The sequence below is a fragment of the Rhincodon typus genome, chromosome 35 (assembly GCF_021869965.1).
Source record: "Rhincodon typus isolate 14 chromosome 35, sRhiTyp1.1, whole genome shotgun sequence".
NCBI lineage: Eukaryota > Metazoa > Chordata > Chondrichthyes > Orectolobiformes > Rhincodontidae > Rhincodon > Rhincodon typus.
This window is the reverse complement of record NC_063366.1, coordinates 7,959,313-7,971,720: the sequence shown is the minus strand read 5'-3', so window position 1 is coordinate 7,971,720 and position 12,408 is coordinate 7,959,313. Positions and strand designations below refer to the sequence as shown.

General features: G+C 42.4%; 1 protein-coding gene across 2 annotated transcripts in view; it reads left to right on the top strand.

The window, feature by feature from the left end:
- The window catches only part of LOC109912388 (collagen alpha-1(V) chain-like), a 103,820-nt gene that overhangs the window by 40,101 nt on the left and 51,311 nt on the right, over positions 1 to 12,408 (top strand). For both annotated transcript variants that reach the window (XM_048616639.1, XM_048616638.1), the window contains exons 21-28: positions 1,076 to 1,129; positions 2,050 to 2,094; positions 2,343 to 2,396; positions 2,968 to 3,012; positions 4,632 to 4,685; positions 9,851 to 9,904; positions 10,181 to 10,234; positions 10,326 to 10,433. In XM_048616639.1, coding sequence (XP_048472596.1) covers positions 1,076 to 1,129; positions 2,050 to 2,094; positions 2,343 to 2,396; positions 2,968 to 3,012; positions 4,632 to 4,685; positions 9,851 to 9,904; positions 10,181 to 10,234; positions 10,326 to 10,433 — 468 coding nt within the window. The remainder of the gene's footprint in view (positions 1 to 1,075; positions 1,130 to 2,049; positions 2,095 to 2,342; positions 2,397 to 2,967; positions 3,013 to 4,631; positions 4,686 to 9,850; positions 9,905 to 10,180; positions 10,235 to 10,325; positions 10,434 to 12,408) is intronic.

The window sequence follows — 12,408 nt, the reverse complement described above, 5'->3', positions numbered from 1 at the left end:
TGTACAAACTCCACACAGACAGTTGCTGGAGGCTGGTACTGGATCCCTGGTGCTGTGAGGTATCAGTGCTAACCACTGAGCCGTGTGTGTGTTTGAAAAAAAGTGTGCCCACCTTCACCTATGAATGTACCTTTGTTCCATTCCTGGACATGTGCCAAGTTGTTTAGACCTGCATTGTGTAATCAGGTTCACTAAACCTGGACCACATTAGCATGGCGGGTGGAATCTTATGAAAAGAGAGGACAGAGCATTTAGGAGAGATAGATTAGAGGGCGATGGGAGGCAGACAGAGAAGAGAAAGAGAGAGATGGAAATTCAGCAGAAAGCTCGGAAGAGTCAGAGATAGAAGGTAAAGGGCAGGGAAAGAGATGAAGGGAGAAATAGAAGAGATAAAGTAGGAGAAACAGAGAGGCAGCAGAGAGAGTAAGAAAGTGAGACAGTGTGTGTGGAGAAAGGATGAGATAGAGACACAGGAAACAGAGGTGGGCGAGCAGGAGAAAGGGGAGGGACAGCAGCAATACGTGTAGAAGGAAAGATCAAAGAGGATGGGAGAGACAAAGAAGTGGAAGTGAAAGAAGAGACAGAGTGAGGAGTGAGGGATAGAAAAGGTGGGATATATTACAGACAAAGACCAGATTCAGCAAGAAGACAAAGAGAGAGAAAGGGAGAGACAATCAAGGGGTGTTGAAGCTGTAATGGAATGGACTCGGACAGCTGACTCTTGCTGCCTTACAGGATCTTACTTAGTTGTGTGATGGCCTGACACTGTGGGCAAAGTCTTATATGTGCCTGGAGGTGGACTTCCACAGGGGAATAGAGGAGGTGGGGGAAATGGGGTGGAGACGCTGTAAATTTACCCTCCTCTGCCAGCCCACAGCCACAGGATGAGTTGGCGGTTCTGTCCAAACCAATTCCAATAATTTCATGCATCTTCGCAGAGCTGCCTCATGTGGAGGCACAGCAACTCCCTTAGTTTCTTTGTTTGTTCTGTATCTTCCTGCTGGAGAATAGTGGGTGGTAGTTTGATCCTGGTTCTCACTCTGGCTCTGTCTAAATTTCTGCTTTGTTTCTCCAGGGTTCTCTTGGTTTCCCAGGATTCCCAGGAGCTAACGGAGAGAAAGGTGCTAGGGTAAGTCTGGAAGAAGCCTCTGATCATCAGAAACACAGTGATGTCTGACTATTAGTAAGGAAAGTCTTTTCAAGGAATTAGTGACTCATCATATGTTTTTCTTCTCTCCCATTTCTCTCTCTCGCGTTGTCTCTCGTGCTCTCTCTCGCACTTTCTCTCTCTGCTGCACTCCCCTCCCTCACTCTTACACCTTTTGTCCTCACTTGATGTCTATTTGTTTTGTTCTCTTGTCAACCACTCTATTTCTGTGTTCCTGTATATTTTTGTGCCCATTCCCCTTGGATGTCTCCCCCTTTCTCCCCCTTTATCCCTCTTTGTCTTCTTGCTGACTCTGGTCTTTGTAATATATCCCACGTTTTCTATCCCTCACTCCTCACTCTGTCTGTTCTTTCACTTCCATTTCTTTGTCTCTCCCATCCTCTTTGATCTTTCCTTCTGCACGCATTGCTGCTGTCTCTCCACTCTCTCCTGCTTGCCTACCTCTGTTTCCTATATCTCTATCTCATCCTTTCTCCACGCACTCTGTCTCACTGTCTTACGCTTTCTGCTGCCTCTCTGTTTCTCCTGCTTTACCTCTTCCATTTCTCCCTTCATCTCTTTCCCTGTCCTTTACCTTCTATCTCTGACTCTTCTGTCCTTTCTGCTGAATCTCCATCTCACTCTTTCTCTTCTGGGTCTGTCTTCCATCGCCCTCTAATCTGTCTCTCCCAAACGCTCTGTCCTCTCTTTTCCATCTCTTCCTTGCCATACACTCTTGTCTCATTCCTGAATTGCTTTTGCCTCCATTTGTGTCCTTCCTGCTGTCCTCTTGCTTTGCCTCTTATTTTTTTCCTGCACCTCGCTCTTGCATTGTTCCCTTTTTTTTTCCCTTCATCTTTCTCCTCCATCTCTCAATCTTGTTATTCCTCCTACCCTCCCAGGGCTTGCAAGGCAAGTTGGGTCAAAGAGGACAACGTGGACCTACGGTACGTCACTATCTTTACTGATCAGTAAGTGTTTGAATGGGAATCTTTCCCAGTAAAGTAATTATCTAAACAGAGTCTGATTTGAGTGTCATGTTGCTGGATCTCAGAGGGAGCGGAAGAGCAAACAGACATTGGGAAGGTAATTTGGAACAGATGCAGATCCTCCAACTCTTCTCTCACATCAGACTATAAGTGGCCAGGATTTAGACAGTCTCTGACTGATGACTAACTTTGGCTTTCTCTCCAAGGGTCCACGGGGTCAACGAGGACCGAGAGGAGCAACTGGAAAACCAGGGGCAAAGGTGAGTGTTTAGACAGTGGTAGAGACCATAAACAATGTGAGGTGGATATGAGAGGATCAACAGAGACAGGTTTCATTATCATGGGTATGATCAACTAGCAGAACAGTAAAACCGAGGACGTGTATCTAACAGAGGGAGAGAGTTATCTGAGAGCTTTATGTTTGCGAATGTTTAATCCTGAGTGCTTAGTGTGTAACAGAGAGAGTTTTGCATCTTTTACTTTGAAAGTATGAGTGTAACAGTATGATCAATGAGAGTTTTATGCTGAGTATGTGTGTGTAACAGAGACGGTGTCTTAACTGACTGAGTAATAGAAAGAATGTCATAAGTGGGAGGCTTGTACTGAATGTGTAACTGAGAGAGCTTTATAATTGAGGATTTTATTCGAATGTGTGTTACAGACTGGTATACTTGAGAGTTTTATAATGACAGTAGTGTGTGTGAGGCAGGTAGCTGCAGCAGTGCACATGTGTGAATGGTAATTGGTGTGGATAAACTGTGTCTCGGACGGGTGGTCCATTCTGTGTCATGAGCATTGCAATTTATTCCGTCCTTTTTAACTTTTCAACAGGGAAGCTCGGGAACTGATGGGCCTCCAGGACCTCCTGGAGAAAGGGTGAGTGTATACGGTTGTATCGCAGAACAAGTGGTGCTTCAGGATAGGTAAAGGTCTGTTTTTCCTAACAAGTCAATTTCATTTTGAACTCTTGTACACTCTTTGCAACCAATTCTACAAACTCAGTTGCAACAGACACACGACTGTCTCTTAATCGTGAGTTCTGTTCACTGTCCTTCCCTAGAGATATTTAGATATTCTTTGAGAGAGAAATCTGTAAGTGTAAGAGTTAAAAGAATTGTGCATGACTTGACTCCTTATTTTTAAGTGTCCCAATACTCAAGTGGCATGTTTTCAGTCTCCTCATCACAGTGAACAATTGCCTCAAAAGGTGATCCTGTGACGGAGGATTGTAGCTACAATATTGTATCTCCCTGTTGGCATGATCTTCCTTTCCAACATGACATCCAGGTTGGGACTTGCGCGATCGCAGAATTAAACCTAACCTCACCTACTCCCCCACCTCCCATATACAACCCCACCGTCTCCACCCCACCAATGTTTTAAAGCAGAGGTACAATCAGAAAACAAAAATCTTCAGTATGTCATTGGAAGGGACTGCTAGTGCACTTGACCAGGAGCTTGTCTAAAGTTAGGCTCAGATGAAGAAATATGAGGTGTAAAGGTGTGTAGATTGAATAAAAGATGCCGGACCTATCCATATGGGAAATTTGAGGGAGTACTGAAGGAGCAAGATTCCACATTGTAGTTTCAGCAATGTTGTGTAGGGTGACATTTTCAATGGGAATTCTAATTCTAGAGGGTGTGGTTGGCTTGGAAACTGGCATTCTTCTTTGCTGTGGATTTTCATGGTCTTCAGCTGGTGCGCCGATTCCTTTAACAGTAGAGGAGGGCTCTGTAACCCCCCCCTTACTATGCCAACCTGCTGCCAGCCCAATCTACTGTACATGGCACAGGCGCACACTCAATTTGTGCTGCTCACCACCCCCTCTACCCCGACTTCAGTCAAAAAGCCTGCAACATTGGGATAGGATGATGGTTGCAGTTAACAGGGATGAGCAACCCCACATTGGATTTGCTTCGAAATGGTCAGTCTTGCATTGTTGGGGAGGGCTGGTCAAATGCACGTCAAGGCTGACCCCTGACCAAACTTTGTCCTGGCTACTAGCTGCCAGTCCAAAATGGCAGCAGTTGAAAAGACATAGCAAGGTCCATTGTGATGATAGGATCCCAGGATGTGGACGTGTGAAGGAGATGTCAGTCTGCTCCCAATTCAGACCTTACCCACTGCTAGGCTGATTTGATTCAGCCATTAGCGAGTTAATTGTCCTTGTTATCTGAACCCATTAACTCACTGTTTGTGAGATTGAGGGACCCTTGTTCGAATACTGTGACATCAGGGGCTGATCTTGTCCATGGTGTTTGTGAGTCAGAGATTTAGAACTGGAACATACTATACATGAAGCTTGTTCAGGCTCTTTAATTAACATGTAGGTAGCTGTCAAGGGTACCCAGATCATGCCTCAATGCAGTGTTGGTCAATTATTCCTGCTGCTTAACACTGCCATGCGCGGGTTAGCAATTGGGTTTGCACTGATCAAACTGGTACTGTACATTGTTTTAATTAGACAATATTCCTCTCTTTGTAACTCTTCCAGGGCCTCCCAGGGCCTCAAGGATCAACTGGTTTTGCAGGACCGAAGGGACCACCTGTGAGTGAATTTGAATAACTTCTATTATCCCTAACTCCGCGAGCCCCACCAGACCATCTCATTGCCGTGAGCTGAATTCAAAGACAGCAGGAGGTGGATTCAGACACACACACACTAAGTCCCCAGTGTGATGTGTGTAACATGCGCATCCGCACGCACTCGCACATGCACATGCACACACACGTAAGGATGGTCTTCTCAGGTAAAAGTGGCAGACACATATGGGGTACATTAGAATACTCAGAATAAGTATAACCATACAAGAAAGAAAGTTGTAAAGGACGGACACAACACCTGAGCTTAACTGAAGAAGTATGGGAAGCCTTAAACTTAAGAAGAAGAAGCATATATGTGAGCCAGGTCAAATGATTGGGCAGAATATAAGGAACGGCAGATTAACCAGGTGAAAGAAGTTAGACTATGAGAGGAAGCAGATAGGAATTTTAAAGCAGATAACAAGGGTTTCTACAGGTAATTGCTCGGCTGTTAATCCAGAGACCCAGGTAATGTTCTGGGGGCCTGTGTTCAAGGCAGATGGTGGATTCAATAAAAAAAAATCTGGAATTAAGAGTCTAATGATGACCATGAATCCATTGTTTGTTGGAAAATGCCATCTGGTTCACTAATGTCCTTCAGGGACAGAAAGTGGCATCCTCACTTCTTGTGGCCTACAGGTGACTCCAGACCCACAGTGATGAGATTCCTAACTGCTGTCTGGGCAAGTAGGGATTGACGATAAATGCTGGTCCAGATTTTGGCGCTCTGGTCTCTTGAATGAATGAATAAAAAAAAAATTGGAGGTAAAGAGCAAGTAAAATGTTGAGCTTTGGCAAGTGAGAATGGGAGTTAGATGATAAAAAATATAGCAGATGAATTGGACAAATATTTTACGTTTGTCTATGTTATAGAGGATACAATAAACATTTCAGTTATAGCTTTGATCAGGAGGTGCAAAGAAGAATGGAACTTGGTGAAATTACAATCACTAATATAAAAGGTACTGATGGATATGTGTGTTGACAAATGCCCATTTCTAACAGGCTTCATCTTGGGTCATAAAAGAATATAAATGACTTAGTAGATGCATTCTTGCTAATTTTGGAAAATTCACCAGCCTCTTCCACAAACGGGAGTTGATGTTAGATCAGGTGTTAATTTTGAAATGATAAATTTTTGGGATGCAAAGACATGAAGGGCCAAAGGCAGTTATATGGAGTTAGGCCACAGATCAGCCATGATCTCATTGAATAGTGAACAGACTTGAGCAGCTGGATGACCTACTCCTGTTCCTATCTTCTGGAAAGGTTCCATCAGACCAGAGAGTAGTAAATATGACTCCTCCATTCTAAAAAGGAAAGGGGCAGAAAACAGGAAACTATAGGCCTGTTAGCTTGATGTTTGCTGCAGGTAAGGTTTTAGAATTGATCATTAAAAAGATTAGAGCTGGGAACCTAGAATAACTCCTTCAAGTAATTGGAACAAGTCAAAATAGTTTTGTGAAGGGGAAATGTTTAACCAATTTATCAAAGTTGTTTGAAAGGTAAAGAGGAGCCCATAGATATAAATATTTTTGGATTTCCAGAAGGCATTTGATAAGGTGCAGCATAGAAGATTATTGCACAAAATGTGAATTCATGGTAACATGCTAATGTGATAGAAGATCATCTGGCAAAAAAATAGTATGCATAAATGGGGATTGGCAGCATGTGATGAGTGGGATATGCAAGGATCTGTCCTGGGGCCTCAACTTTTTATGGTTGATACCAATGACTTAGATAAGGGGAATGAAAGAATGTTAACTAAATTTGCAGATGTTACAAAGGCATGTAGGATAGTACGTTCTGATGGAGGTTTCAGACGTATGTAGACAGGTTGAGTGAATGGGCAAAAGTTTGGCAGATGGAGTATAATGTGGGGAAAATGTGTAGTTCACTTTGACAGGAAGAATAAAGATGGATAATATCAGGACTGCAGAAAATTCATTTGGATATATAAACTTGGACTGCGTTTTTGCAGAGAATGAACCTGTTAATTTTTTTTTGTTACAACCTGAAGAAAAATGGCACCATGTGTTCATTTATTGATTATACAGAGACAAAAGGTTGCTTGAAGAAGTTGGATTTTGAATCATTTTGTGGGACATACTTGCACCTGGTGACTTTGGAGGTAATTGGCCTGCATTAGTGTTTGGATCAGGTATAAGTGGCAGTCTGCCACTGAACTGAGGAGAAAGTTGGGACACAGACCTTCCAAAAGCTTTCAGCAAGCAAAATTTCTCTCTTTTTAATTGGAAAAGAAATAATATTCAAAGATTTTGCAAAAGAATGAAAACTTCTAATTGAAGCCAAGACCTGTACAAGGTGACACCACATCTGGAGTACTGTAGGCAGTTTTGGTCCCCTTATCTGAGAAAAGATATTATTTCATTGGAGGCAGTTCAGACAAGGTTCACTAGGATGATCCCTGGTATGGACGGATTGTACTCTGAGCAAAGATTAAACAGGTTGAGATTCTACTCGGTGGAGTTTAGAAGAATGAGAGGTGGTCTCATTGAAATATACAGGATTCTTAAGGGGCTCGGACCAGAGGGCATAGTCTCAGAATAAAGGGCCACCAATTTAAGACTGAGGTGACGAGGAATATCTTCTCTCAGAGTGTTATGTGTCTTTGGAAATCCTTGCCGCTGTGAGCTATGGGGTGGAGCCTTTATGTATATTTAAGACTGAGATAGGTAGGTAGATCTTGATCAGTAGGGGCATCAAGGATTATGGGGAAAGGGCAGGAAAGCGGATGCTAGGAGTGTCAGATCAACCATGATCCTGCTGATTGATGGAGCAGATTTGAGAGGCCGAGGGTCCAACTCCTGTTCCTAGTTCTTAAGGTCTTGTGTACCTCGGTCCACTTCACCAGTTGCTGAATTGAAGATTGCCACAGTCGGCAGCAACATGATATCATCGCCAAAAGCAAACAAAAATAACTCCACCCTTTGGTTCATCAAAGCCTAAGACTAATGTTGTCCTTATTCGCTATATTTGCCATGAATGATAGACCTACAACGTCTATTTGTCTTGACCAAATGTCTGTCCTATATGTGAATTAATAGGATTCTGTGTTTTTAAGTTAAAGGGGGAATAATCTAAATTTGAATATTTATGATTAATCTGTTTTTCCACATGTTTGAGGTTACATTTACTATATTTTTTTTTGAAAATTGTTATTCATTGAAACCTGGCGCGAGTGTGTTTTATCTTAGACTCTGTTGAGTCTACTGAACGACTGAACACAATTGAGCATTAAACATTCTGGAGATTAACTTGGTTCTGTTTCATATTTATGATGACCTGTAGAATAGTGGAACTTGACTGCTTGTGTGCAGTGGAAGTTAACATAAATTTTTGGGTCTATTTACATGATTTTTGAATGCAGATATAATATTGTTGAACACTAAAATAGAGCCACTACTTACACCATACACAGGCTTGTCCCAGTCCGGAACAGATAGAATGTTATCTGGGTCTCTGGTTTAACAATCTAGCGATAATACCATCAGGCCATTGCCTCCTCTGAGTAACATTGGCTGAACATTTCGAACTACTGTAAATACAACAGCAAGGTACACCAAGTAGTGAGTGACTTGAATTAGCGAGAATTCATTTACAGGTAAAACAGTTTGAAATGGAAAATGAAAATCGAAAACAGGAGATGGAGATGAAAAGAATTGAGTTTGGGAAGAAAGGGAAAGGGAATGAATTAGCATTTAAAAGAGAGGGTAAGGAATGAGAAAGACGATTTAAGAGACTGGATCATCAATTATAAAGGGAAAGAGATGAAGGGCAAAAGAAAGAAACTGATGAGTTGTGAGGAAGGGTCACTGATTTCTCTCCACAGATGTTGCCAGACCTGCTGAGCTTTTCCAGCAATTTCTGTTTTCATTTCTGATTTAAAGCATCTGCAGTTCTTTTGGTTTTTAGAAAAATGGTATCTGGCTTAGAAGGCTGTAGTTTTAAAAAAAAGACGCAGATGTAGAGCACAACTCCAATGAGGAAAACCTAACCATAATATAAGGTCCAGAAAGAAAATGTTTAACTCTGTACAAACTGTACCAAAATTTGAGGAAATGGATGTGGAGTCAATCTTTAGTATATTTGAATAGGTATAAAACAAATTAAATAGCTAAAGGAAAACTGGACATTGCACATATGGACTAGGTGTCAGGTAGAACACATAAACTTCATGCATTGGACATAACAGGAATATAGCTTAAGTCTGCATGTTAGTAATGAGGATGTTTCTATGGACTATGACACTGAAGGAAAAGAGCTATTGTGCCTACAATAAAAGTGTGGCAGAAGAAATGTAGGTAGTTCACAAAGAAAATCTTCTTCAATTCAATTAGTTTATACTGAATGATGATACTGTATTATACCTAGAGAAAGGACAATGAGAAAGTCTAATCATGCTTTTTGGGAAATTCAAGGAAACCTGTAAAGATACACCCAGAGGTACTATGTTAGCCAGAAATGATCTGGATGATGGAGAATCAGTACCAATTAAAACAATTATCTATATAAGCTCCGAGAAACAAGCTAGAAAAGATGATTCAATACATGCTGGAAAATTATTTGATTGAACCTAATCAACAAACAGATTATTGCAAATGCAGGCAAAGATAATATGGTTAATAGAGTGCCAAGTAGCAATTTAAAAAGCTGATTGCAATCCTAATGAATGAGCTAGTGTTGGTTGCCCCTGATTTTGCTAAACCTTGTGAAATGGCAAGTGTTGCTGGTGACTTGGAGGTGGGCATGATAATGTTGTACAATAATGAATTGGGAATGGAGAAGCCCATAGGGTATTCTGTAAGAAATTAAAGCAGTATCTGAAGAAGTACAGTACGGTGGCAAAGGAGACTCTGGGAATTGTTACTGGCTCTTAAACAATTTGAAGTTTCATTTAATCATAATAACCACAAAAAATATGAATATATGGTGTCCATAATCCCTTAGCTTTTGTTAAAACAGGTTCAACCATAAACCGACTGTCCCCCCCGCCTCCCAATACCCCATGTACTTTGAAGTGAAATTACCAGCATCTGATGTTTGCAGTCATTAAAGAGCTGTGGCAATGAGGAGTTTGAGGCTAACATTGTGGTTTTCTGTGGCCAGGGACCGCCAGGAAAGGACGGACTCCCAGGACACCCTGGACAGAGAGGAGAAGTGGTGAGTACATCCTTCTGAATAGGATGGGAAGAAAGAAATTGCTGTTATGCACAGTCTTCCTTGATGCAATATATCTCAGAGTGCTGGGAGGATTGCTGTATCAGTGAATGGCTTTCATTGGGAGGGATAATACACCAAGGACGGGGTGTGAAAGGTGAATAATGGAGTGGGAGGATTGTGTTTACTGTGTTGATAGCTTTTTGCATTGGCTCATCTCTCTTCCTTTCTTATGCCTCCTTTGAATGGTCTTGCTAATATATCAATTCCCATTGGCAGGGTTTCCAAGGTAAGACTGGCCCTCCAGGACCGCCAGGTGTAGTTGGACCTCAGGTGAGGATCAATGTTTTACTTACCGTTGCTTCCCATGATTTAGTGTTTTCTCTTTTCAAATGGCGATATTAATGCAGCTGTTTGACTGCAGGGTGCTAGTGGTGAATCAGGACCAATGGGCGAGAGGGGACATCCAGGACCTCCTGGGCCACCCGGTGAACAAGGTCTGTCTGGACCATCTGGAAAAGAAGGCACCAAGGTGAGGGAGTGAGCAGTTTTGACCATCCGCAAAGGTTATCCTCTCTTCGTGTTGATGTGTTGGGATTTTTACCAGGTTTGCCTAGCTGTCTGCCCTCCTGCATGATTGCGTGAGGCGGTCGCCTTCCTGCTCAAGAAACTAAAATTCTCTGCTCGTTTTTGAGACCTGGGTCTGTCTGTTTGTGTTGTTCTCTATATGTCAGCGTGTGTTTTTTTTAAAATTTATTTTTATCTACTTCAACCTTTCTGCTCCCAGCCTGTGTAAATTGAGTCTGCTATTGTACAAAGGCCAGGTTTGTTAAAGCAGGGTCCTTGACCCCAAGAAGGAGAAGAAACGGTTTAACCTGTAATAAAGCATACTGGTCCGACTAGTTTTATATACTTCAGTAGAGTGCTCCAGTATTATCAGTATGTTCATTTCCAAATGTTACCATCTTTTTATTAGTTTTTCTAATAACTGTGCAGTGCCCAGGTTTGGAAGTGTGCAGGATCCAGACCTGTGACTATGCAGGGTGTGTGCCTGTAACTGTAACTGTTCAGATTCTAGAGCTGTAACTATGCAGGGTTTCTGCCTGTAACTGTGCAAGTCTGGGCCTGATACTGTATGATGTCTGGTCTTCACTCTCAGCTCTTTAGTTTTTGTGATTTGTCTTCGACCCACACACAGTGTGAATGGCTGAGGTTGGGTCAAATGTGACCAAACACACACAGTCTTAGTGAGTGAGTGCTTTAGATGGGGTTTTCTGAGGTCTTTTGTGATAGCTGGGAAGTTTTAGTCTCTGTGTGTCTCTCTCTCTCTCTCTCTCTCTCACTTGCGCTCTCTCTCCTGTCTCTCTCCTCACATGTTTTCCCCTTCCTCGTGCGTTCTGCCCTCCCACATGCTCTGCACCCTCCTCACGTGCTTTGCCCCCTCCTCGCGCGCTGTCTCCGTCTCTTGCGCCCGCTCTCTCCCCCGCCACCCACCTCCCAGCAGAATTGGAATTGCTGAAAGCAATTGTTCCTGGGTATAGGGAGGGAATCAAAAAATATGATCGAATGAAACAAGCAGGAAGTGGTAAAAACACCAGAACTTGAGAGAGGTTCAGAAGCCCCACAGTGTGGAGTAGAGGTTTAGTGCACCCAATTTAAACAGGGCTGTCAGTGAGGATTGGATCATCTGAAAGGACTTAAAAAGGCCAGAGCTAGGCCATATCTATAAAAGAAGCCAGGAGGAAGTGCAGCCTCAGTTAGTGGAAGAGCTTCAGGGGAGTACATCTGCAGTTGAACAAACATCTGATGGCAGCTGTGTTTGAGGGACAATGGATGAGGTCAGGGAAAACATACTGTTTAAAAAGAAAAGGGAAGGTGATATACTCCACAGACATCACTGATAAAGACTACTGGGGTAGATCACTGAATTAAATAAATTATCTGCTATGAGAACTGAAGAATAGAACCACATCTCAAACCTCAACCTGTTAACATCAGGTTGATGTAAAGTTAACTGAGAATAAGGTACATGAATCAATGTACGAGGCACCCTACAGGAAGCAAAACTGAGATTACAAACCACCAACCCCTAGAAATCAAAGTAGTAAAACAGGCAGAATCAGGTGCATGCATTATAGAACCTGGCAGTGAAAGATGAAGACTTGGGAATGTAGCATAGTTCAGTTAACAAAGTCAATCCTGAAGCAAGTTTTGAGTCTGTGTTAAGATGAAGAGAGTACATGATTTGTGTGTATTGTCATCTGAGATTTTATATTGCTGTATAATATTGACCTGGGAAAACAACCCTCACCACAAAAAAAAAGAAAAATAGATTTATGGTAAACCACTGCCATTCTCGAAGCCGAGATAGTAGGAACTGCAGATGCTGGAGAATCCGAGACAACGAGGTGCAGAGCTGGATGAACGCAGCAGGCCAAGCAGCATCATAGGAGCAGAAAGGCTGACGTTTCGGGCCTAGACCCTTCATCAGAAAAGGGGGAGGGGAA